The 25,564-nt window shown below is 66.6% G+C and overlaps 2 protein-coding genes across 5 annotated transcripts; both read left to right on the top strand.

Moving 5' to 3' along the window:
- The first annotated feature begins 999 nt into the window (after positions 1-999).
- LOC103169903 (death-associated protein kinase 2-like) lies at positions 1,000-7,132 on the top strand. Of its 4 annotated transcripts, none has more exons than XM_029056106.2 (12): positions 1,000-1,348; positions 2,519-2,640; positions 3,906-4,127; positions 4,342-4,480; positions 4,827-4,956; positions 5,196-5,244; positions 5,570-5,596; positions 5,699-5,851; positions 6,037-6,082; positions 6,188-6,277; positions 6,438-6,521; positions 6,707-7,132. In XM_029056106.2, the coding sequence occupies exons 2-12, from the start codon at positions 2,579-2,581 to the stop codon at positions 6,782-6,784; spliced, it is 1,080 nt and encodes a 359-aa protein (XP_028911939.1). In that variant the 5' UTR covers positions 1,000-1,348; positions 2,519-2,578; the 3' UTR covers positions 6,785-7,132. The 4 variants fall into 4 exon arrangements, with proteins under 4 accessions (XP_028911939.1, XP_028911941.1, XP_028911942.1 ...); XM_029056108.2 differs by lacking the exon at positions 1,000-1,348 and adding an exon at positions 1,964-1,997; XM_029056109.2 differs by lacking the exon at positions 1,000-1,348 and adding an exon at positions 2,016-2,034.
- A 1,168-nt stretch (positions 7,133-8,300) lies between these two features.
- Positions 8,301-25,488, top strand: INSRR (insulin receptor related receptor). The gene is made up of 24 exons (XM_029055450.2): positions 8,301-8,527; positions 9,758-10,312; positions 11,011-11,326; positions 11,445-11,587; positions 14,545-14,689; positions 14,981-15,198; positions 15,519-15,645; positions 17,453-17,691; positions 17,963-18,130; positions 18,301-18,511; positions 18,973-19,014; positions 19,219-19,475; positions 19,688-19,824; positions 19,959-20,124; positions 20,879-20,984; positions 21,087-21,157; positions 21,382-21,611; positions 21,903-22,013; positions 22,193-22,352; positions 22,631-22,760; positions 23,003-23,137; positions 23,468-23,653; positions 24,880-24,966; positions 25,485-25,488. Exons 1-24 carry the CDS (start codon positions 8,437-8,439, stop codon positions 25,486-25,488), a joined length of 4,035 nt encoding a protein of 1,344 aa, XP_028911283.1. The 5' UTR covers positions 8,301-8,436.
- The last annotated feature ends 76 nt before the right edge of the window (positions 25,489-25,564 follow it).

Raw genomic sequence — 25,564 nt, 5'->3', positions numbered from 1 at the left:
TCATTCATTCATTCGCTCGCAAGTGACTTAGAATCTCTCCCCCCACCATCCGGGGTCATTCCAACCATCCCCCTGCCTCTGCACACGCCTGGGGTGGGGGTCTTCCAGCAGTCCCACTCCCTGGGAAGGTGACTGTGGCTCCCCACCCCACCCTCTGCTCCTCCCCCTCCCCTCAGCACTGTCCTCGTTTGTATATATTATTTATTACCCTATTTATTCCTTTAATGAGATGTACATCCCCTTGGTCCTATTTCTCGTGATAACGTTGTCTTGTTTTTGTTTTGTTCTATTTTGCTTTGCTGTCTGTCTCCCCCGATTAGACTGTGAGCCCATCACTGGGCAGGGATGGTCTCTATCTGTTGCCGAATTGTCCATTCCAAACGGTTAGTCCAGTGCTCTGCACAGAGTAAGCGCTCAATAAATACTATTGAAGAATGAATGAATGAATGGCTCGCTCCCGGGTTTCCTATTGTCCGCACGGGGAGCGGTGGGGTCGTGGGGGAGACCTCCCCCCTCGCCCGGGACCCCAAATTGGCCGACGCCCGGTTTGCTTTGGAGAAGCAGCGTGGCTCAGTGGAAAGAGCCCGGGCTTGCGAGGCAGAGGTCATGGGTTCGAATCCCGGCTCCGCCGCTTGTCACCTGTGTGACTGTGGGCGAGTCACTTCACTTCTCTGGGCCTCAGTGACCTCATCTGTCAAATGGGGGTGAAGGCCGGGAGCCTCACGTGGGACCACCTGATGACCCCGTATCTCCCCCAGCGCTTAGAACAGTGCTCGGCACCTAGTAAGCGCTTAACAGATACCAACATTATTATTATCATCATTATTATTATTTCTGCACCCTGTCAGGTGCCCGGGGGGTGGCGGAGGCCTTCCCGGAGGCGGGCACCCGGCCGTGCCCGCCCCTCATCCCGCACCACCTTAAGCTTGGCCCCGCCCTCCCCTCCGCTTCCGCGGGGCCGGGCCGGGGCGGGGCCGGGCCGGGCCGGGCCCACTTTGGGATTGGGAAGACCCCTCCCCAGGGAACGAGGGTCTTGGCCAGGACCGGAGGGGGGCCGGGCCGGGCCGGGCCAGGCCGGCGGCTGCAGTTGGGCGTTAGCAAGCAAAGGGCAGCGGGCAGGGAGGGGAGCGGAGAGCAGGAAACAAGTTGGAGCCAGCAGGAAGCAGGGAGCGGGGAGCGGGGCGATCGAGGGCGGCCAGCGAGGTCTGGAAACCAGGTAGTCGAGGCAGAGTCGGTCACCTCTCCCCCCCGGCCCAGGGTGGCGGCGGACAACAGGTCCCGGCTCCCGTCCGGAGCCGCGGAGGCCACGGCGTCGGTGTGGGATGGGCCCGGGCGGCCCGGGGACCCGGTGAGTCTCTCCCGGGGGGTGCAAGGGCGGGGAGGGAGCGGGCGGAGGCCGGGGGGGTTTCTCACCAGGCGCCCGTCCGTGCCTGCTCTTCCCCCTTCCCCTCCCCTCGGCACCGTGCATATTTGTATATATTATTTATTACTCTGTTTTCTCAATGAGGCGTATGTATCTCTGATTCTATTTATCTTGATGACGTCTGAGCCGGACGCCTTGTTTGGTTCTCTTGGGCTCCGCCGTCCGTCTCCTCCTTTTAGACTGTGAGCCCGTCACTGGGCAGGGTCTGACGGTCTCTCTCTGTTGCCGAATTGTCCAAGCGCTTAGTAGAGGGCTCTGCACCTAGGAAGCGCTCAATAAATACGCTTGAATGAATGAATGCTCTGCCCCGACGACGACCGCACTCGTACGGGCGGCCGCGGGCTCGCGTTTGCGCCTCTGGGCCCCGGGCTCCGCCCCGACCGAATACCGGGGCCGGGGAGGGGGGGTGGGGGGGAAATCCTCGCCCTCGACCGATTGGTCCGAGCCCCCCCCCCCCCCCCCCGGCTCCAGGATTGGCCGGGCCCCCACCCCGCCCCCCGCCCCTTTCCGGGCGGCCGCCGCTGGGCGGGGCCGGGGCGGGCCGGCCCGGGGCCGTTGGGACCGTTGCGACCCGGTAACGGTGGCGGGAGGAGGCGGGGCCCGGGGAGCAGGTGACGGGGGCCGGCGGCCCCCGAGGTCCCAACGAGGGCTCGTGGGTGCGAAGGGAAGACGCCACCCGCGGCGGCCTCTCCCCGCACCGGGCCACACCCCGCACCCAGCCCGGGCCCGCCCTAGGCAGCCAGCCCCCTGCCAGTCCCGCCCTCTCCCTGCCAGTCCCGCCCTCTCCCTGCCAGTCCCGCCTTCCCCCTGCCAGCCCCCGCCCTCCCCCTGCCAGTCCCGCCCTCCCTCTGCCAGTCCCGCCTTCCCTCTGCCAGCCCCCGCCCTCCCCCTGCCCGCCCCCGCCCTCCCTCTGCCAGTCCCGCCCTCCCTCTGCCAGCCCCCGCCCTCTCCCTGCCAGTCCCGCCTTCCCCCTGCCAGCCCCCGCCCTCCCCCTGCCAGTCCCGCCCTCCCTCTGCCCACCCCCGCCCTCCCCCTGCCCGCCCCCGCCCTCCCTCTGCCAGCCTCCCTCCTTCACCCTCCGCCTTGTGCCCTCAGGTGGGCCCCGCTGGGCCCCCGTGTTCCGGAGCCGCTGGGCCCGAGGAGGATCGGGGCGCCATGGCCCAAGCCAGGGCAGGCAACGTGGAGGAGATGTACGAGATGCTGGAGAAGCTGGGCAGGTGAGAGGCCCCGGTCACTCCGCGGAAACTGCCCCCTCTGACGCCTCCAGTCATCTCCTGTTTTCCCCAATCTAACGTCCGCTCCCCTATTTATAAGCCTCCTCGACCTCTCCGCCGCCTTCGACCCTGTGAGCCACCCCCTTCTCCCCGAAACAGTCTGCAACCTCGGCCTGACGGGCGCTGTCCTCTTCTGGTTCTCTTCCTATCCTTCTGGCTGTTCCTTAGCTTTTGGCGGGCTCCTCCTCTGCCTCCCACCTCCCCCCCTGAGCCTTTCAAGGCTCAGTTCTGGGTCCCCTTCTCTTCTCCATCTACACCTACTCTCTCGCAGGATGTGAGTTCTAATCCCACGCTTAGTACAGTGCCTGGCACATAGTAAGTGCTTAACGAACACCATGATTATTATTACAAAAACCACTGACTGATTGAACCAATGATTAATTAATGTTAATGTTGGTATTTGTTAAGCGCTTACTAGGTGCCGAGCACTGTTCTAAGCGCTGGGGGAGATACAGGGTAATCAGGTTGTCCCTCGTGAGGCTCACAGTTAATCCCCATTTTACAGATGAGGTAACTGAGGCAAAGAGAAGTTAAGTGACTTGCCCACAGTCAAACAGCTGACAAGTGGCAGAGCCGGGATTCGAACTCATGACCTCTGACTCCCAAGCCCGTGCTCTTTCCACTGAGCCACGCTGCTTCTCTGACGGGCCACTAGCCTCCCCATATTCAAAGCCAGCGGATGTAGGTTCTAATCCCGGCTCCGCCACTTGTCTGCCGTGTGACTTTGGGCAAGTCACTTGCCTTCTCTGCGCCTCAGTTATCTCGGCTGTAAAATGGGGGTTAAGATTGTGAGCCCCTCGCGGGACAGGGACTATATCCAACCCGATTAGTTTGTATCTACCCGAGCACTTCGAACAGTGCTTGGCATTTAATGAGTCCTTAGCAAATACCACAGTTTATTCAGTCCCACAGCCACATCTGTAGTTTCTTTACTTATATTCATATCTTTCCCCCCTCCTGGACTGTATCTTGTGGGCAGGAAATGTGTCTGTTTATTGTTGTATTGTCCTCTCCCAAGCGCTTAGTATAGTGCTGTGCACATGGTAAGGGTTCAATAATAAATACTATTGAATGAGTGAATGAAATACGATCGATTGACTGACTGACTGACTGGCTGACCCCTGCCGGCCCCTCCCCTGACATGACCCGACCTGACCGCGGCTCACCCCCTTCCCCCGTGTCTCTCTGTGTGTCCTTCCGTCCCTCAGCGGGCACTTCGGGTTCGTGCAGCGCTGCCGGGAGCTGGCCACGGGCATCTGCTACGCCGCTAAGTTCGTCAAGGTGCGGCGGCGGCGGGGCAGCCGGCTGGGGCTGGACCGGGGCCAGGTGGAGCGCGAGGTGGCCATCCTGCAGGTCTTGGACCACCCGCACGTCATACGCCTGCACGACATCTTCGCCAGCCGGGCTCAGGTGGTGCTGATCCTGGAGCTGTGAGTGACGGCGGCGGGCACCGATTCGGGCAGGGGCGGGCGGGCACGGGCCGGGGTGCACGGGCCGGGGGGCCGGGGGCGCGCTGACACCCGGCAGGGGAGCCGTGGGCAGGAAGGTCGGAGGGTGGGGGGAGCCTCGGGGGGGACGAGGGACGGGACGGGAAGGGAGGGTGTTAGGTCCATCCTCGCCCCCTCCCTCCACCCCGGCCCCCAGGATCCAGGGCGGAGAACTGTTTGACTTTGTCGCCGAAAAGGAGGCGCTGAGCGAGGTGGAGGCCATCGAGTTCCTCCAGCAGATTCTGGAGGCGGTGGCCTATCTACACAGCCAACACATCGCCCACTTTGATCTCAAGGTGGGGCCTGGCCCAGCCCCTCCCCAGGCTCCCCTGACCCTCCCCGACCTCTACTAGTAGTGGCAGGACTAGTAAAACTATGTATATAGTGCTTACCGAGGGCAGGGCGCCGTCCTAAAAGGTGAAAGGGAACCCCCAGGTGGGAATCAGACACGGTCCCTGTCCCGAGGGACCCCGTTCCCCGTTCCGCCCCAACCTAGTGCTCCCCTCGGAGACTGAGTGGCCCGAGGGTCTTCGGGCTGGGGGAGGGGTAACGGGCAGCGGGAGGCACTGAGGCTGGGACTCAAGCACTGAGGCTGAGCCCTGCCCCCCGCCCCCCCAACAAAACCCTTCCCTCTCCCCCCAGCCTGAAAACATCATGCTGAAGCAGAAAGACATTCCCTGCCCCCAGATCAAAATCATCGACTTCGGCCTGGCTCAGCGGCTGCAGGAAGGCGTGGAGTTCAAGAGCTCGTGTGGGACGCCCCAATACGTGGGTGAGCAGGCGGGCTCCCTTCCTGCCCCCGCGGCCAGCCTGACCCCCGCGCTTCCTGCCCCCCTCCCTCTGGACCCGGGCCTCCGGCTCCAACCCCTCGTTGCCGATTCCCCGGGCGCCCCTCCCAAGCCCTCCCACCCGTCCCCAAGTTTCAGCTGCCTCCTCCTCCGCCCCGGCGCCCATCCAGGGCACAGAGCGGTAACCCCCCCGGCCCCGGTGACCAGACCCTTTCCCCTCCAGCACCTGAACTGGTCAACTTCCAGCCGTTGGGAGTCCCCGCAGACATGTGGTGAGGCCCACGGTGGGGGCCGGGGATGGGCAGAGCCTTGGGGGTGGCGGCCTCGGGGGTGGGGGCGGGGGGCGTCCGGCCGGCCGGAGCTTTGGGTCCCCATCTGTCTCCGACCGCCCGTCCCCCAGCTGACTCAGGCCCCCCTCCCTGCCCCCCCACCCCTCCACACGCCAGGACCTGTCTGCCGTAGGGGCTTGGAGATCCCTGGCTGAAGCCACGGGTTGGGCTGCTTTGGACGCTGCACCTGGGGAAGGAGTAGGGGGAGGGACTTGACAATAGCTTCTCCTCCCGGGACCCTACCTCACCCTTCCCCCTCTTCTTCCAGGAGCATCGGAGTCATCACCTACATCCTGTAAGCGCAGCCCCTCGCCCCTGGGGTGGGGGGGAAGACGTCCAGGGCTGTCTGCCTGCCTGCCGCCCCCCCTGAGCCCCTCCCTCCCTCTGCTCCCCCCAGGCTCAGCGGCCTGTCCCCGTTCCAGGGGGAGACGGATCAGGAGACGCTGGCCAACGTGGTGGCCGGGGTCTTCGAGTTCGAGGAGCAGTACTTCGGCCAGACGTCAGAGGAGGCCAAGGACTTCATCTGCAGCCTGCTGGTGCAGGACCCCAGGTCCCGCGGCCCCCCGGTCCCCCAGACCCTCCTCTTCCCCGCCCCCCCCCGAGACTCTCCCCCCCCCCCCGCCCACACCCGCACCAGAGCGTTCGGGGCCCCAGGCAGGGCTGGCGAGGGCGGGGGAGGAGGGGGCGACCGTTCGGGTTCGGTCTGCAAGGGGTTTCTCCCCTTGTGGTTGTCAGAGAGCGGATGACGGCCAAGCAGAGTCTTCAACACCCCTGGATCCAGGTACCTCCCTGGGGAAGGAAAGGCGGGGGCGTCGGCCGCCGGGCGCGGAGTGGGCCGGGGGTGGGCAAGGGGGGAGCGGGCGCTGCTGAGCGTGCGTGCCCACAGCCGCTGACACCCAGGCAGGAGAAGAGCCGCAGCCGCTCCTCCATCAACATGAAGAAATTCCGCCAGTTTAACATCCGGCGCAAGTGGAAGGTGAGCGTGAGAGACCCGCGAGGTCCCGCTCCCCTGAGGCCTGCGGGGCCCCTCTCCCCACCAACCCTCGGGGTCTGGGAGGGGGCGGGGGCCACCCCTGCCGTCCGCCGGTCGTTGGGCGGGCGCAGCGGGCGGACCCTTCCTCTCTTCCATCCCCCAGCTCTCCTACAACATGGTCTTCGCCTGCAACCGCCTCTGCCGGATGGGCCTGCTCTGTAACCAGGGGCTGGCGGACGAGGAGCTGGTGAGAGAATCCTCCCACCCCCCGCCCGGCCCCCGCCCGGCCCCCGCCCAGCCCCGCCAGGGCCTCGCGTGGGACCACGGCCCCAAGCACGGCGGGGCTGCGGGAACCCCGCCGGGGCCCGGGTGGGTCTCTCCCCGCGCGCCCTCCCCCCGGCGGAGTGTCAGCCCGCACCTTCCCGCCCTCAGCGCGACTGCGAGAGCGACCAAGAGGAAAACGGTCACCCGGTCTCCCTCCTCCGCCGCCGCCGCAGCAGCAGCTCTTGAGCCGCCCGGACAGACGGAGGGGGGGCGTCCGTCACCCCCCTCCCCCGTCCTCCTTCGACCCCCGGGGTGGTCCCCCCCCACTCCCCGACCCCCGGTCCTCCCCCGCCACTACACCCGGCCCGATGACAGGGTCCGGCCCCTCCCGGGGGGGGAGGCGGGACCCCCCACCCCCCATCTGAGCTGCTGGCACCCCCGCCCCTCGCCTTCAAGGGATCCAACGGTGAAAGTGGGGACCGTAGTAGGGGGTGGCGGCTGGGGGAGGGGGGGCAGAGGCCGGCAGCGCGCTCCTCCCCCTCCCCCCGCCGCCCCCCACTCACTAACCCCTCAACATGACCCGCGATGACTTCCTTCGCCCGTGTGCTTCGTGGGGTCGGGGTGGGTCCGCAGAGCGGCGGAGGGGAGGGGGCGCCGGACCGTCCTCCCGGGACCGAGGCCCGCCGGCGCCGGCGGGGGCCGGGCTGGGGGCGATTATTCCAAGAGTGGTCACCCGCGCCCGGCCTCCCCCCGCCCCGCGGATCGGGCAGGGGAGTCGCGACAGTTCACCCTCGGCGATGAATGACTGTGTGTAAAGTGCCGTACTAAGCGCCGGGGAAAAAGTGAGGGATGAGCTAGCCGCAGCCCCCCGGGACGGGGGTGTCCCCGGCCCGCCCGGCAGAGCAGCCGCCCGCCCCGGCCCCGGGGCCCAGCGCTGCCCGCCGCTGCCCTTCCCTGCCCTTCGCTGCCCTTGGCTGCCCGCCGCCCTGTGCCCCGATGTCGCCTGCCTCTCCCGACTCTTGTGGTGAATCTTCCCGAAGGGCCCCGGTACCTGGGGTGGAGGGTGTCTCTGAGTCGCTGGCCGCGGGCCCCACCGAAAACGGGCAAGAAGAAGCCCCTCCCCGCCGGGCCGCGGGGCGCGTTGCTGCCGCTGCTCCCTCCCGGCCGAGAAGAGGCTCCGAGCCGCCCGCCCTCGGGGTCTGCCTTGCCCGGCCCTGCCACCTTATTTCCCCCAACAGAAACCCCCACCCCCACCCCCACCCCCACCCCCCGCTATCGGGGTAAATATTTTGAATTCAGCCGCAACGAAGCGCTGCCCGCCTCCTCTCCCTCGGGCGCAGGGGGACGGCGGAGGTCACCTCCCTCGGCCCCGGGCTCCGGGCGCCACGCTTCGCCAGGACCAGCGCCGGCCTCGGGCGGCCAGCAGGGGGCGCCAGAGCCCCGTCCCTCGCCCCGCCGGGGCCAGCAGGGGGCGCCAGAGTTCAGTCCCTGCCCCCCCGCGCCGCCGCGGCCAGCAGGGGGCGCCAGAGCCCCTCCAGTGGCCCGCCCTATACCCCGCCACGGCCAGCAGGGGGCGACAGAGCCCCGTCATTGCCCCGCCCTCACGCCCCGCACGGCCAGCAGGGGGCGACAGAGCTCAGTCACCGCCCCGCCCCCACACTCCGCTGCGGCCAGCAGGGGGCGCCAGAGCCGTATCCCTGCCCCGCCCCCCGCCGCAGCCCCAGCTCCCACCCCCCGGCCCAGCCCCTCCGGCCGCAGACTGCTCCCCGCCCAGACATAGTTTCACTCGGAGACTCCCTGCTCCCCTACGAGGTCTCCCTCTGCCCTCTCTCTCGGTCTCTCTCTGCGTGGTGAGCCGTGGCGGCCGGGCCAGGGGCGCAGGCCGAGGAGGGGAGGCTATGGTAACACCCTCAGCCCCCCTGGGGCTGCCGCTCGCCTGCCTCTTGCTGGGCTTCCTGCCTGGGACGCAGAGCCGGGACCCGCCCGAAGGTAAGTCCGCCCCGCGGGCCTCATCTCCCCGCTCTCCCTGGGCGGGGGCCGGTCCCAGCGGAGCTAAGGATCTGGGCTAGACTGCGGAATGGCATAGCGTAGTGCGAAGAGCACGGGCCTGCGAGTCAGAAGATCGTGGGTCTAATCCCGACTCTGCCACTTGTCTGCTGTGTGACCTTGGGCAAGTTACTTCACTTCTCTGGGCCTCAGTTCCCTCATCTGTAAAATGGGATTAAAAGTGTGAGCCCCACGTGGGACAACCTGATTACCCTGTATCTACCCCAGCGCTTGGCACATAGTGCTTAACAAACACCGTTACTATTATTTCGCCCACTGGCCTAGCAAAGTCCAGGTCTGGCGAGGCTCGGGGAGTGGTCGAGGGGGAAGGTCCTTTCCAGAAGGTCCAGAACCCCAGGGCTGTGGGCTGGGCGGGATTGGGGTTGGATGGTTCTGGGCACCTTCCCTGCAGACCTGCCCCTCTCGCCGCCCTGCCCTTCCATGGCCCTTCTTCCGAGAGCGGGGGTGGGGGGGCGCGGGAGGCGGGGAAGGGAGCATCCGGAGATGCCGCTGCAGTCTGGGACGGCTTATGGGTGAGGGGGCAACGAAGACAGTGAGAAGCAGAGACGGGCGAGGCGGAGATGGGCAGAGATGGAGGAGACCAGGGGGATCAGGGAACAAGGGAGGTGGAGGTCGAGCGAGCCCTGGAGGGGTCGAGGGGAGGGTTTCTGGCCTTCCCCGGTCAGTCGCATTAATGGAGGTGACCCGGGTCGGCTGGTGGGCAGACAGCCTGGTAGGGAGATGGCACGGTGCCCAGCGCGGCGAGAGGCCGGTTGGCAGAAACCTCGACTTCCCTGGGGCCGGCGGGACGAGGCCGGGCCGGGGGCGGCTGCGTGGCCAGAGGGAGCCGGAGGCTACTTTCCCGCTCTCCCTGGCTGGGGGCCCCTGGCCCAACCCCACCGAGGGCCACAGGTCGAGGTTATTCATTCATTCTTTCAATCTTATTTACTGAGCGCTTACTGTGTGCAGAGCGCTTGGAAAAGTACAGTAGAGCAATCGAGAGACAATCCCTGCCCACAGCGAGCTGACAGTCTAGGTTAGCCTCGGAGGCGGGTGGGCTCAGGGTGGGAGGGCGGAGGTCAGGGTCGGGGCTGGGGGGAGGGTCGTCCCCCGTCCCGTCATCCCGCCCCCCGTGACCGTGCGACCCTCCGCCCCTGCCCGGACCGTCCCCAGTGTGCCCGAGCCAGGACATTCGGCACGACGTGGCGCGGCTGTCGGCGCTGGAGAACTGCAGCGTCATCGAGGGCCACCTGCAGATCCTGCTCATGTCCACGGCCACGGGCGAGGACTTTCGGGCCCGCCGGTTCCCGCGCCTGGTCATGGTGACGGGCTACCTGCTGCTCTTCCGCGTGTACGGGCTGGAGAGCCTGCGCGACCTCTTCCCCAACCTGGCCGTGGTCCGCGGCGCCCGCCTCTTCTTCAGCTACGCGCTGGTGGTGGTGGAGATGCCGCACCTGCGGGACCTGGGCCTGCCCGCCCTGGCCGCCATCGCCCGCGGCGCCGTGCGCGTCGAGCGCAACCAGGAGCTGTGCCACGTGTCCACCGTGGACTGGGGCCTGCTGCAGGGCGGCCGGCCCGAGGGCAACCACATCGTGGCCAACAAGCCGCTGGAGGAGTGCGCCGAGCTCTGCCCGGGCCTGCGGGGCGGCGGGGAGAGGCCCTGCGCCCGCACCACCGTCAACGGCCGCAGCGGTTTCCGCTGCTGGACCTCGGCGCACTGCCAGCGGGGTGAGCGGGTCGGGACCGCGCGGCGGGACCGGGCCGGGCCGGGCCGGGCCGGACGGGCGGGAGGTGGGGAGGACGCACTTGAGGGGGCGGGTGCCGGGAGGCCCGGTCCCCAGGCCTGGGGCCTCCCCCGGGGTCGCCGACCTGCGGGGCCGGGGGGAGACCGGGGGGGCAGCGGGAGCGTGGGTCTCCTCGTGGCGCCCGGCCCGCTGTTTTGGGTGAAGCGGCGGCTCCCGCTGGCCTTGTTGGCTGTACACAGGGCCCAGGCCCGGCGGCGCTGTTTCCTGTCAACACCCGCCCGGTCGGGATCCCGGACCCCGCGCCCCCACCCCTCGTCTCCCCTCCCCTCCCCTCCCCTCCCCCCAGCATCACGCCACTCCACTCGGCTCCCCTCCGGACCCCGCACCCCTCGCCCCCGCTCCCCTCCCCCTCCAGCATCACGCCACTCCACTCGGCTCCCCTCCGGATCCCGCCCCCCGGGCCCCGGGTCCCCAACCCCCGCCCCCTGCCCTCTCCTCGGCCCTCCCTAAGCAGTCGCAGGGCGGGTCCCGCTTGCGGGGGGATGGGAGGGGGCCCTCCGGACTCCGGGAAGGCGGGCTGGGGAGGGGGGAGTCCAGGCCCGGGGTCCGGCAGCGGGTCTGTCCGGGCGCTGACTGGGCGGTCGCCGCCCCCGCTTCCCCCCCGCTTCCCCCCCGCCCCAGTGTGTCCCTGCGAGGGCGGGACGTCGTGCACGGCCGCCGGGGCCTGCTGTCACCCCGAGTGCCTGGGGGGCTGCGGCCGCACCGACGACCCCCGCGCCTGCGTCGCCTGCCGCCACTTCCACTTCGGCGGCCAGTGCCACCGCACCTGCCCGCCGGGCACCTACCAGTACGAGGGTTGGCGCTGCGTGACGGCCGCCTACTGCGCCAGCCTCCGCGCCGTGTCCGTGGCCGCGGCCGGAGGCTCCTCCGACTTCGTCATCCACGGGGACGTCTGCCTGGCTCACTGCCCGCCGGGCTTCACGCGCAATGGCAGCAGGTGGGCACGGGCAGCGGGGCCGGGCCGGGCCGGGCCGGGCCGGGCCGGGCGCCTTGTCCGGGCGCGGCCCCCGCCTTTCTCACGGCCTCGCCCCGCCCTCCCTACTCCCCGCCCGCAGCGTCTTTTGCCGCAAGTGCGAAGGGCTGTGTCCTAAGCGCTGCAGCGTGGGGACCAAGACCATCGACTCCCCGCAGGCCGCGCAGGAGCTGACCGGATGCACCCACGTGGATGGAAATCTCATCTTCAACCTGCGCCGCGGCAGTGAGGCCCCGCCCCGCCCCGCCTCGCCCCGCCCCGCCCCGCCCCGCCCCGCCCCGCCATCCCTTCCCGCCCCCGACGGAGATCCCCGGCGGGCTTCCCCTGGCCAGCCCCGTCCCCAGAGACCCCGCCCCTCGGCCCCGCCCTCGCCCCGCCCCACTCATTCATTCATTCAATCGTACTTATTGAGCGCTTACTGTGTGCAGGGCACCGTGCTAAGCGCTTGGAAAGTACAGTTCAGCAATAAAGAGAGGCAGTCTCTGCCTACACCGGGCTCACAGTCCAGAAGGGGAGAGAGAGATTTCAAAACAAGTAAACCGGCAGCGGTAGAAATAAATAGAATTATAGATATATTGTGGGGCAGGGAGAAGGAGAGAAGAGCAAAGAGAGTGAATCGAGGTGCCGCAAACGGGAGGGGGAGCTGAGGAAAAGGGAGGCTGAGTGTGGGAAGGCTGCTTGGAGGAGGTGAGCCTTCAGTAGGGCTTTGAAAGAGAGAAGAGTGATTGGTGGATTTGAGGAGGGAGGGTATTCCAGGCCAGAGGTAGGACGTAGGCCAGGGGTCGACGGCGGGACGGGCGAGAACGAGGCCCACTGAGAAGGTCCGTGGCACCAGAGGAACGGAGTGTTTGGGCTGGGATGGAGGAGAAAAGGAAGGTGAGGGAAGAAGGGGCAAGGTGATGGAGAGCTTTGAAGCCAGTAGTGAGGAGTTTTCATTGGATACGGAGGATGTTAGGCAACCACTGGAGATTTTTGAGCAGGGGGGCGACATGCACAGAACGTTTCTGTTAGAAAGATAATCCGAGTGAAGTACGGACTGAAGGGGGGAGAGACAGGAAGTTGGGAGGTCAGATAGGAGGCTGATGCAGTATTCCAGTCGGGATAGGATGAGTGATTTGTACTGACGTGGTAGCGGTTTGGATGGAGAGGAAAGGGCGGATCTTGGCGATGTTACGAAGGTGGGACCGGTGGGTTTTGGTGACGGATTGGATATGGGGGGTGGGGGGGGTGAATGAGATAGCCGAGTCAAGGATGTCACCAAGGTTGTGGGCCTGTGAGACGGGAAGGATGGTTGTGCCGTCCACAGTATCGGGAAAGCCAGGGAGAGGACAGGGTTTGGGAGGGAAGTTAAGGAGCTCAGTCTTGGACACGTTGAGTTTTAGCTGGCGGGAGGATGTCCTGGTGAAGATGTCCCGAAAGTAGGAGGAGGTGCGAGCCTGGAAGGAGGGAGAGAGAACAGGGGAGGAGATATACACGTGGGTGTCATCCACATAGAGATGATAGTCAAAGTCACGGGAGCGAATGAGTTCTCCAAGGGAGTAAGTGTAGATGGAAAACAGAAGGACACCAAGAACTGAACCTTGAGGGACCCCTGCAGCTAGGGGATGGGAGGGGAAGGAGGAGCCCGCCAAGGAGACTGAGAATGAACGGCCAGAGAGATAAAAGGAGAACCAGGAGAGGACGGAGTCAGTGAAGCCAAGGTTGGATAACGTATTGAGAATGGGATGGTCCACAATGTCAAAGCCCGCTGAGACTCTCGTTATATCCCGGCTCGGCTACTGTGTCAGCCTTCTCTCTGACCTCCCTTCCTCCTCTCTCGCCCCGCTCCAGTCTATTCTTCACTCCGCTGCCCGGCTCACCTTCCTGCAGAAACGATCTGGGCATGTCACGCCCCTTCTTAAACAACTCCAGTGGTTGCCTATCAACCTCCGCTCCAAACAAAAACTCCTCACTCTAGGCTTCAGGGCTCTCCATCACCTTGCCCCTTCCTACCTCTCCTCCCTTCTCTCTTTCTACCGCCCACCCCGCACGCTCCGCTCCTCCGCCGCCCACCTCCTCACCGTCCCTCAGTCTCGCCTATCCCGCCGTCGACCCCTGGGCCACGTCCTCCCGCGGTCCTGGAACGCCCTCCCTCCTCACCTCCGCCAAACTGATTCTCTTCCCCTCTTCAAAACCCTACTTAAAACTCACCTCCTCCAAGAGGCCTTCCCAGACTGAGCTCCTCTTCTCCCTCTACTCACTCTGCCACCCCCCGTTTACCTCTCCGCAGCTAAACCCTCTTTTTCCCCTTTTCCCTCTGCTCCTCCACCTCTCCCTTCCCATCCCCACAGCACTGTACTCGTCCGCTCAACTGTATATATTTCCATTACCCTATTTATTTTGTTAATGAATTGTACATCGCCTTCATTCTATTTAGTTGCCATTGTTTTTACGAGATGTTCTTCCCCTTGACTCTATTTATTGCCATTGTTCTGGTCTGTCCGTCTCCCCCGATTAGACTGTAAGCCCGTCAAATGGCAGGGACCGTCTCTATCTGTTGCCGACTTGTTCATTCCAAGCGCTTAGTACAGTGCTCTGCACATAGTAAGCGCTCAATAACTACTATTGAATGAATGAATGAATGAATGAAAGGTCGAGGAGGATTAAGATGGAGTAGGAGCCGTTGGGCTTGGCAAGAAGGAGGTCATCGGTGACCTTAGAGAGGGAGGTTTCAGTGGAGTGGAGGGGGCGGAAGCCAGATCGGAGGGGGGCCAGGAGAGAGTTGGAGGAGAGGAATTCGAGGCAGCGAGTGTAGACGACTCGCTCAAGGAGTTCGGAAAGGAAGGTCAGGAGGGAAATGGGGCGATAAATGGAGGGGGCTGTGGGGTCAAGGGAGGCTTTTTTTAGGATGGGGAAGACGTGGCCACGTTTGAAGGTAGTGGGGAAGAAGCCTTTGGAGAGTGAACTGTTGAAGGGGGTAGTTAAGAAGGGGAAGGGCGAGAGTTTTTATAAGATGCGAAGGCATGGGATCCGATGCGCATGTGGAGGGAGTGACAGTTAAGTGGAAGCAGGAGATCTCGGCCCTGCCCTCGCCCCGCGGCCCCTCCCCTCCCCTCCCCGCGGCCGCCCAGCTTTCCCTTCTCCAGACCCGCGCAGTGAGGCGCCCCTTTCCCTCTTCCCCTTCTCCCTTCCCCGTCCCGCAGACAACCTGGCCGGGGAGCTGGAGAGGGCGCTGGGGCTGGTGGAGACCATCACCGGCTTCCTAAAGATCAAGCACTCCTCCGCTCTGCTGTCCCTCAGCTTCTTCCGCAACCTCAAACTCATCCGTGGAGATTCCATGGTGGACGGGTGCGGGCTTGGCCTTCGGAGGCTCGCGTTGGCCTGGGGTGGGCCTGTGTGTGTGTGTGTGTGTGTGTGTGTGTGTGTGTGTGTACACCTGTGGCTGTCCTTGGGTGTGAGTGACTGGGCGCCCATGTATATGCCCATGCGTGTGTGTTTATGTGCCCGTGTGATTCTCTGTACATTCTTGAGTGTTGCTTGGGAGGACTTACTGGGTGCGATGTACTGGGAGGGTGGGGGTTCCGGGCTTGCAGCCCCCGCCTCCCCCTCCCCCCCCCACCTGCCACCTCTGCCCCTCAGGAACTACACGCTCTACGTGCTGGACAACCAGAACCTGCAGCAGCTGTGGGCCTGGGGCCAGCAGCGGGGCCCGGCCATTCCCGTCGGCAAGGTCTACTTCGCCTTCAACCCCCGCCTCTGCCTTGCCGACATCTACCGGCTGGAGCAGGAGACCGGCACCCGCGGCCGGCAGAACAAGGCAGAGATCAACCCCCGGACCAATGGCGACCGCGCCTCCTGTGAGTGGGAGTGGGGAGGAGGTGTCAGGGAAGGTATATCTGGGCGCCACACGGGCTCCCGTGCCCCCAGAAGTGCATGTGACCAGTGGTGACAGCACCTCCTGTGAGGGCCTGCCCATACGGGGAGGGGGAGGGGTGGGTCCTGCTGTCCGTCTGTGTGTCTCCCTGGGCGCCAGGCAGGTCAGAATGTGTGTGTGTGTGTGTGTGTGTGTGTGTGTGTGTGTGGAGGGGTGGGTGGGACTGAGCAGCGGGGTGAGGCTCAGTGACAGACAGCCCCTGCCCCGCCCCCGCTCTCCCTGAATCCCTCCCTCCTCCCCCAGGCAGGACGAGGGCCCTGAGCTTCGTGTCCAACGTGACGGAGTCTGACCGCATCGTGCTGCAGTGGGAGCGCTATGAGCCGCCCGAGGCCCGCGACCTCATCAGCTTCATCGTCTACTACAAGGAGGCGTGAGCGAAGGCCCCGGGGTCCTGGGGGCTAGGGGCCGGGGGGCCGGGGTCTTGGGGACCGGGGACCACAGACCAGGGCCTGGGGCCCCGGGGAAGGAGATGGGACAGGCAGGAAAGTGAGGGTGGAGGTAAGGGCAGGGAATCCATGAAGGTGGGCAGGGAGTGGCTGACTAGAGGTCGAGGGACTGGAGAGCGGAAATCGGGAAACGGACAGCAAGCGAGCAGAGGGAGCAGCCCCAAGAAGCTAAGGCTCGGACAGAGCTGCATCCCAGCCCGGGACGGAGAGTCAACTGCTGAAGACAGATCTGCATGGTGCATTGCCAGCCAGAAGGAAGCCATTCTCTTTGGGCAAAAAGTTTGCAGGGACAGAGGGAGAGAGAGGCAAGGAGGCAAAAGAGAGAACAGTGCCAGGCACTGCAAACATTAAACACAACAACACAACAAGGGGCAACCTTCTTGTGTGCCCGATGTGGCAGAGACTGTGATCCCAGAGTGGCCTTTTCACTCACGCCTGGACTCGAGTGAACATCATCAGCGGCATCTTCTTGGCATATGGAGGATGACCACAGTTCTGGCTAGAGCCATAGCCACCTAGATCTAGAGGAAGCAGGGGGTGTGGGCAGGGGGCCGGGCTCAGGTTGGTGCTGAAGGGGGCTGATGCTCCTGAAAAAAGCTCACTAGGCACGCCACGGGAACCACCAGTAGTAGAACAGAGGAAGGAAGGGAGAGGGCATTTGGGAAGCGGAATGTAGACAGAGGACAGGACCGGGGGCTTGCTCAGGGTCATTATCATCGTCTTCATCATCATCATCATCATCATCATCATCAATAGTATTTATTGAGCATTTATTGTGAGACCACGAGCGGTCAGAGGACCTGATTCCGACTGCAGGGGCAGGTAGGGTGATCAGAGTGTGGGAGGAATGGGGATTGGGGCAGCGAGCCTGCATCTACCTGGTGTGAGGGCTGGGGGCTGGTCCTTTTGACCTCTGTGGGCCTGAGAGAAGCAGCATGGTCTAGTGGAAAAGCTTAACCTCTTGGTGCTTCAGTTTCTTTATCTGTAAAATGGAGTTAAACACCAGTTCTCCCTGCACCTCTTAGCTGTGAACTTGACGTGGGACAGGGACTGCATCCTACCAGATTACATCTTTCTACCCTATCTTGGCAAATAGTAACAAATACCGTGGCCATAGTATAATTATTAGTATTAATATAATATTATTTCAATAAAATCCAGGATCTAGACAATCACCAACATCCTTATCATCATCACCATCGTTGTCTAGATCTCGGCTTCTCAGACCCGGGGGCGGAAAGAAGGGGCAGGTGGATTTGGGCCAATGAGAGGATTGATGGAGTGGATAAGTAGTGACATGCAAATGACTCGTTGGGGGAGAGATTGAGTCGATCAGATGGAAGGTGCAAGATTAATTTAGGCATACCGAATCAGCCCCTTAGGGGGTGTGTGCGTGTGTTGGGGGGGGAAAGGGGAGAGGGAGGGAGCAGAGTAGGAGGGCAAGGGCGGAGAGGAGGGGAGCTACAATCTGTTAGGATTGTGGGTAGACCGGCACTTAATTATTTATTAACGAGGCTGACCATCTGCGCGGGAGGGAAACAGTGGCAGCTGCCGTGGCCCCACAGGAGGGCCGGACCCGCCAGAAGGAAGACTGTTAGAGGGATGCAGGCTAGAGTCCAGCCGGGGCTCGGGACTCCACGGCCGGGGGTGTGGAGGAAGAGAGGGAGGGACCTGGGGCCCCTCTCCCCGACCCCGACGCCCCCCCCACCTCCCGCCGGCTCCCTCCCCCAGCCCCTTCCGGAACGTGACAGACCACGTCGGGCCGGACGCCTGCGGGGGGCAGAGCTGGAGCCTGCTGGACGTGGAGCTGCCCCTCAGCCGCGACCAGCTGCCGGCCGCCTCGCTAAGGGGCCTCAGGCCCTGGACCCAGTACGCGGTGTTCGTGCGGGCCATCACGCTCAGCTCGGCCGGCGAGGACCGGCCCCCCGGGGCCCAGACCCCGGTCATCTACCTCCGCACTCTGCCCGCAGGTACCGGCCCGGGCCGGCGCCTCAGTTTCCCCAGCTCTCCCTGCGCCTCGGTTTCATCAGGTCACCTGGTGCTTCCCAGATCGCCCGCCTGGGGCGGGCCGGGGGCGGGGGTGGTCCACGCGCCCCTCCTGTGCCCCACCCCCACCCTCACCCCGTTGCCCGCACCCCGGTGCCCGAGCCCCTCGTGCCTCTGTTTCCCCTGCTCCGGGGGCGGAAGGGGAGGGGATGGGGGTCTCCCGGGACCTGAGCGTCCCCCACCCTGCCTTCGAAGCGCCCACGGGGCCCCAGGACGTCATCTCTGTGTCCAACTCGTCCTCCCACCTCCTGGTGCGATGGAAACCGCCGACCCGGCGCAACGGCAACATCACCTACTACCTGGTGCTGTGGCAGCGGCAGGCGGAGGACGCCGACCTCTTCCTCAATGACCACTGCCACAAGGGTGGGCGCTCTCCACCGCTCTTCCCCACCGCTTCTCCCCGCCCTTTCCCCTTGTCTCCGGCCCCGGGCGCCTCCCGGCCCCGACCCCGACCCTAGACAGTGGGGGTGGGGAGGGAGGGGGAGGCTCCTGGGTCCAGGCCTCGGCCTGACGCGGTGACCCCGTGGCCCCAGGGCTGCGTCTTCCCAGCAGCAGCGGCAGCGCAGACCCCCGGTTCGACGGGGACGGGGAGGAGGGCGGCGCCGAGACGGAGGAGGAGGCGGGTGCGGCTTGCTGCCCCTGCCAGCACCGCCAGGGGTCTGCGGCCCAGCCCCCGCCTGCCCACGAGGCTTCCTTCCAGAAGGAGTTCGAGACCTTTCTGCACAACGCCATCATCATCCCCAGGTCAGGGGAGCGGGGGGGAGAGGATCTGGGGGGACCCAGGGGAGAGTGCTGGAGCGGAGGGGGGCTCCACGGCTCAATCCCAGCCCGCTGCCCTCCAGCTCAAAGACTGAGCCCCGGCCGTCGGCCCCTTGTTTCCCCGGTCCGGCTTGCCCCCGTCCCCCATGCCACCGGACCCGTCTCCAAGTACTGTGCCTCTGCCCCACGCCCCACTCCCCCAACGGCTCAGAACCCGCACTTCGGCCCCTTGTGTCCCCGGCCCAGGATCCCCCACGGGTGAGGCCCTGTGTCCCCCATTTCACCGGACCCCCGCTTCTTAGCGCTCTGCCTCTACCCCAGCACCCCTCACCCCGGTTCCCCCGGCGGCTCAGCCCTAGCCACCCCCCGCCCCGCCTTCTCCCATGACTTCGCCTTCTCTAACCGCTGGGACTCAACCCCGGCCCACTCGTCCCCCACATCCTCAGGCCCCCGTGGAAAGTAACGTCCGTGAACAAGAACTCGCAGGGGTGAGAGCGAGGGTGCGGCGGGGAGGGACCGGGTCCGATGGGGGACCACGGTCAGAGGTGGGGGGCCCCGACCCTGGCGGTCAGAGGGGAGTCCTGATCCCGGGGGCGGTCAGAGGGGAGTCTTGATCTCGGGGCCGGTCAGAGGGGAGTCCTGATCCCGGGAGCGGTCAGAGGGGAGTCCTGACCCCAGGGACGGGCCCACAGAGTGCTGAACCGGCGGCGGCGGCGGCGGCGGCGGCGGCGGCGGCAGGACGCGGGGGTCGGGGCCGCCAACGGCTCCCTGTCGGGGGCCGAGGCCGATTTCTGGATCCGAGAGGACAAGGTGGTGCGGGAGCGGGTGGTGCTGAGCGGCCTGCGGCATTTCACCGAATATCGAATCGACATCCACGCCTGCAACCACGCCGCCCACACCGTGGGCTGCAGCGCCCCGACCTTCGTCTTCGCCCGCACCATGCCGCAGCGTAGGTAGCCCCCTGCTTCCCCCCTGCCGCCGACCCCCTCACTCCCGCCGGCCCCGCCTCCCGCTCGTCTTAACACCTTGGACCCTCCTCTTCCTCGGCCTCCGTCCTCTCCCCTCTCCCCTTTCCCCTCTCCACGGCCCTGCCCGGGAAAGTGATCTCCACATCACTTACACGGTCACGATCCTTCCCCCTCCCCATCGCCCCCGGCGCAGTGGAGGCGGACAGCATTCCCGGGAACGTGTCCTGGGCCTCGGCCGGGAAGAGCAGCGTGTTCCTGCGCTGGGAGAAGCCCCCCAACCCCAACGGCCTCGTCCTCAAGTACGAGATCAAATACAAGCGGGAGGGCGAGGTAGGGTCGCCGTTCCTCGGCCTCCTCACCCCCTCCGACCACCGGCCCCAGCCCCAGGCCCAGCCCCGGCCCCCGCCCCCCGGCCCCGGCCCCAGACCCGGGCCCGGTCCAAGCCCGCCGCTCCCGCCCCACAGGAGGTGGCCACGGTGCTGTGCGTGTCCCCGGCCCGCTACAAGTCGCTGGGGGGCGTGCACTTGGCCGTGCTCCATCCGGGAAACTACTCGGCCCGCATCCGTGCCACCTCGCTGGCCGGGAACGGCTCCTGGACCCGCAGTCTGCCCTTCCACGTCGGCGGACCCGGTACGCTGCGGCCCAGTGCCGCCCCCAGCCTCCTCCCCAGTCCCTTCGCTCCATCTTCCCGCCGTCCCCAAGGACCGCACCCCCTTCCCTGTCACCCTCCCGAGGACCGCGCCCCAGGCTTCCCCTGGTTGGGGGGATGGTCTCTTTGGGCCTGATGCCCCCTGTGCCCCCCACCCTGCCCCGCCCCAGTCCGGCGAATCCGGTGCTGTGACGCCCACATACACCCACTGCCCTTCCCCTCACACACACCAGCCTCTTGCTGCTCACGGCTCCCCGGTCTGATCCCCCTGCCCTCTCCCAGTGGGGGACGAGGAGGAGGAGAAGGAGGAATCCAGTGCAGCGATGGGTCCTGCCCTAGTCCCAGACCCTGCCCTAGTCCCCCCAGTACACACCTGCCTCTCTTCTGCCTGACCCTGCTGCCCCCCCCACCCTGACCTCGTTGCTTTCTGGCCTGACCCTGCTGCTCCCGGCCTGACCCCACTGTCCCTTGATCTGACCCCGTTGCTCCCCAGCTCGACCTTCCTGTTCCCCCGACCCGACCCTTCTGCCCCCTGCCTGATCCTGCTGCCCCCTGGCCTGACCGTCATTTCTTCCCAGTCCGACCCCACCGCTCCTCAGCCTGACCCTGCTATTCCCCAGCCTGACTCCACTGCCCCCCGGCCTGACCCCGCAGCCCCTTAGCCTGATCCCGCTGTCCCCGGCCTGACCGCGCTGCCCCCGGCCTGATCTCGCTACCTCCAATGCCTTCCCCCAGCGGAGGAGGACTCCAGCCGCCTCCATGTGCTGCTCACCGTTACCCCGGTGGGACTGATTCTGCTCCTCGCTGCCCTGGCCGCCCTGGTTTTCTACAACAGAAAGAGGTGACCTCCTCCGACCTTCCCTTTCCCCTCTCCCTCCTTTCCTCCGCGCTGCCATCTCCCCTTGCAGAACCTTACCCCTCCCTCCTCTCCCCTCCTGCCCAGGATCGGGGACGGCTACCTCAACGGGACCCTCTACGCCTCGGTCAATCCTGAGTACTTCAGCACGTCCGACGGTAGAAGCCCCTGCGGGGCGTGGCCTGGGGTCGTGGGGGAAGGCTGTCTGGAGGAGGGGGGCTCCGTCGTAGTCCGAGCTGGCGGGAGGCGCGGGGTGGGGGGGCACAGGCTTGGTCCTGAGACTTTGTCCTCCCCATCCCGGTCTCCATCTCGGCCTCCGTCCCGGTCTCCGCCCCGGTCCCCGCCCCGGTCCCCGCCCCGGACCCCGCCCCGGTCCCCGCAGTGTACGTGCCGGACGAATGGGAGGTGCCGCGGGAGCGGATCACGGTGCTGCGGGAGCTGGGCCAGGGCTCGTTCGGCATGGTTTACGAGGGGCTCATGCGCGGGCTGGAGCCGGGGGACGCGCCCACCCCCGTGGCGCTGAAGGCGGTCAACGAGCTGGCCAGCCTCCGGGAGAGGATCGACTTTCTCAACGAGGCGTCCGTCATGAAAGCCTTCCAGTGCCACCACGTGGTGCGGGGGGTCAGGGGTCGCCCGGGGGATGGGGTGGGGTGGCTCCGTCCCAGGGAGAGAGGCCTGGGGCCATGACGGAGGGGTGAGGGCGGCAGAGGCCCAGCTGCCAGGTTCGGGGTCCCGAGGTCCCCCACTCCCGCTCCCGGCACCCAATCGCCCACTCACCCCATCCTCCCGAGCCTCCCCGCTGGAGCCAGTTATCCCCCCGGCCCCTCCCCTCCCCCCATCCTCCCCGGGGGTCCCCGCTTCCTCCCTCCGTTCTCACCTCCCCCGTCCTGTAATCCCGCCCAGGTGCGTCTCCTGGGGGTGGTGTCCCAAGGGCAGCCGGCCCTGGTCATCATGGAGCTCATGACCCGTGGAGACCTCAAGAGTTACCTGCGCTCCTTGCGGCCCGAGGCCGAGGTGGGAGAGAGCGCGCCGGGGCCCCCATCTCCTGGTCCCCTGCCCGGAGATGCCGCCGCGGCCTCCCCGCCCTCAGCCCCTGCTCCCTGGGCCCGTCCCTCCCCTCTCTGCTCCCCGACCCCCGACCCCCGACTCCCGACCCCCGCTCCGACCCGTGGCGGCCCCATCTGTCCCCGCAGGACAACCCGGGGCTGCCGCGACCGACGCTCGGGGACATGATCCAAATGGCGGGGGAGATCGCGGACGGCATGGCCTACCTCTCCGCCAACAAGTTCGTGCACCGCGACCTGGCCGCCCGCAACTGCATGGTGTCCCAGGACTTCACCGTCAAGATCGGGGGTGCGGGCTGGGGGTCCGCGTCGGGGCCGGGGCGGGGCGGGGCCGGGGGAGGAGGGGTCCCGGCCCCGGACGACCCAGGACCCCGCAGTCCCCGGGGCTCGGCCTCCGAAGGAACGGTCGCAGGTGGCGCGGAGGGGTCCCGCCCCGGCCCCCCCGCCGATCTGTCCCCCGCGGATCCCGCCGGACAACGAGCAGGAGCCTCTTCCCGGGCGGGACTTCTCCGGAATGGGGCGGGGCTTGACTGGGACCCCATCCCCTCCCCGCGCCCTCCCCTCCAGATTTCGGGATGACGCGGGACATCTACGAGACGGACTATTACCGCCGCGGGGGCAAGGGGCTGCTGCCGGTGCGCTGGATGGCGCCCGAGTCCCTCAAGGACGGCATCTTCAGCACGCAGTCTGACGTCTGGTGGGGCCGGGGCCGGCGAGGACCGGGAGCGGGAGCGGGCCGGGAGCGGGGCCGGGAGCGGGGCCGGGGCCCGCGGGGAGCGGTGGGGGGGGGGGAGCGGGGCCCCCGCGGAGTGCGGGGAGCAAGGGGAAGCGGGGGCGGGGCGCCGTGGGCCGCGGGGCCGGAGGCCCGGGCCCGCCCTCGGCAGGTCGTTGCGGGGAGGGGACGCCGCGGGGTCTGAGGTCCGGGCCCGCCCTCGGCAGGTCGTTCGGGGTGGTGCTGTGGGAGATCGTGACTCTGGCCGAGCAGCCCTATCAGGGTCTGTCCAACGAGCAGGTGCTGAGATTCGTCATGGACAGCGGCGTTCTCGGGGAGCCGGACCACTGCCCCCCACAGCTGTGAGGCCCCCCCCCCCCCCCCCCCCCCGCGCCCAGCCAGCCCCCTCCACGCCGGGAGTCTCCGTCCCCCTCAGCCCTCCCCCCCGCCCCCCGCAGCCTAGAGCCTTCGTCCCCCTCCTCCAAGGAGCCCGGAGCCTCCGACCCCTCCCCACCAGCCAGGAACCTCAGTCCCCCGTCCCTCGCCTCACCCGCCCGGACGAGAGCCTCTGTCGCCCTCCCTCTCCTCTCCCCTGACCCAGCCTGCTCTCCCCAGGGGCAGGGGAGAAGATTTGGGGTCAGAGGCTGCGGTCCCTACCTCTGACCCTCCTCCCCACCCGCTACCTCCCCCAGACAGGAGCTGATGCACCGCTGCTGGCTGCAGAATCCGCGCCTGCGACCGACCTTCGTGCAGATCCTGGACTCGATCGCGGCCGGCCTGCGGCCCTCCTTCCGACTCTGCTCCTTCTTCCACAGTCCCGAGGCCCGCGCGCGCCCCGCCCCCAGCGAACCCGAGCCGCCCACGGACAGCGCCCCCACGCACGGCGGCCCCCCGGCCCCGGCCCCGGCCCTGGCCCCGGCCCCGGCCCGCAGGGATCCTTCACGCACTGCCTAAGACCTGTCCGCTGCCCTTACACACGCATCTCACATACGCACGACTCCCACCCGTCCCTCCCACACAAAATAGACAGTAAACACACACACACACACATATGCTTACATACACAACGTGACTAGACACAACACAGTAGTCTCCCCTCCCAGACATCACACACACACACACACACACACACACACACACACATACACCCTATTACAACCCCCCAATAAACCATCCCACCCTCCACCACCCACACAGACAGCCACTTGCCCCCACCCACAACCAGAGCCTCAGGCTGGCGAAGGCCTAGAGGTTGGGCAGCGAGGGCCAGGGGGCAGCAGACGATGACTGGCCCCATGGAGTTCTCCAAGCAGGTTGTCCCTTGCCCCCTCCAACTCAGAAGGAGACTAGACCCCACCTTAGGCCCGCTCCACCCACTTCGCTCATTCCTGTGTCTGGCACTTCCCGGCTGTCGCCCCTCGGCCTCGCCCCTCGGCCTCGCCCTTCGGCCTCGCCCTTCGGCCTCGCCCCTCGCTGATGGCCCTGGGGTATGGAGTGTCTCCAGTTTCCTCCGGGGCCTCTCCCGGTCTATCGGCCCGTCCGACCCCTTCCTCTCTACTGGAAGAGGAGACGCACAATAAAACTTGGAGTCTCTTTGTAGCCCGGGTCCCGTCGGCCTTCCTGCCGCCTAGCGCTGGCACAGGAAAGACATGCTGCCTTCGGGAAAGGGGGCGCCTAGAAGTGGGGGAAGGGCGGCAAGGGGAGCGACTGGCGTCCCGGTTTCCAGGTCCCGGCCGCAGATCGCTTCGGTGGATGGGGGGAGGAGAAGGAAGAAGGGCGGGCTGAGGATCAGTCCACGAGTCGGACGTCTCAGCCAGGAAAAAATAAAAGGTTGGGGGTGACTTCCCTCAGCCTCTGGAATCCGAAAGCCCGAGAGATGGGGCGCCTCCAGGGATGGCCTCGAGTGAAGGCAGGGGGATGGACGAGGCGACATCGGGACCGCCCCCCCTCCAGCCCGGGGACGGGCAGCGACCCCGTGACCCGGGGCGAGCAGGGCCCAAGCGGCCGGTTGGGTCCCCTCGGAGAGCCAACGGGGGATCGGCCGATCGATCGATCGATCACATTTCCCCTGAGAAACCGCCTGTGCCGACCTCGTCGTGCCCAGAACGGCGACCCTCAACTCCCCCTTCAGCTCGCCCGGCGCCGCCTACCGGTCCCTGCGGGGACGCGGCCCGCCCCCTCCTCAGATCAGGCCAGTCCCTGCTCGGGGTCTGAGGGGCCGGTGTTGGGTGGGGGGGGGTCTCCCCCTCCTCCGATCAGGCCAGTCCCTGCTCGGGGTCGGAGGGGCCGGTTTTGGGTGGGGGGGGTCTCCCCCTCCTCAGATCAGGCCTGTCCCTGCTCGGGGTCGGAGGGGCCGGTGTTGGGGGGGGACGCCCCCTCCTCCGATCATGCCAGTCCCTGCTCGGGGTCGGAGGGGCCGGTGTTGGGGGGGGCGACCCCTCCTCCGATCAGGCCAGTCCCTGCTCGGGGTCGGAGGGGCCGGTGTTGTGGGGGGGGCGCCCCCTCCTCAGATCAGGCTAGTCCCTGCTCGGGGTCGGAGGGGCCGGTGTTGGGTGGGGGGTGTCTCCCTCTCCTCAGATCAGACCAGTCCCTGCTCGGGGTCAGAGGGGCCGGTGTTGGGGAGGGGCGCCCCCTCCTCAGATCAGGCCAGCCCCTGCTCGGGGTCAGACGGGGCGTTCCGTGGTCCTCTCCTCCCCTCCTACATTGCAGCTGAGTCTGGGGAGGGGCAGTCGCCGCTGAATAACAGGCTCCTGGGCAGAGGCAGATGGGCCCAGCTGGGCCGGGGGCTC

The sequence above is a fragment of the Ornithorhynchus anatinus genome, chromosome X5 (assembly GCF_004115215.2).
Source record: "Ornithorhynchus anatinus isolate Pmale09 chromosome X5, mOrnAna1.pri.v4, whole genome shotgun sequence".
NCBI lineage: Eukaryota > Metazoa > Chordata > Mammalia > Monotremata > Ornithorhynchidae > Ornithorhynchus > Ornithorhynchus anatinus.
Note: the sequence above shows the minus strand (reverse complement) of the source record. Positions and strands in the feature narration are given on the sequence as shown.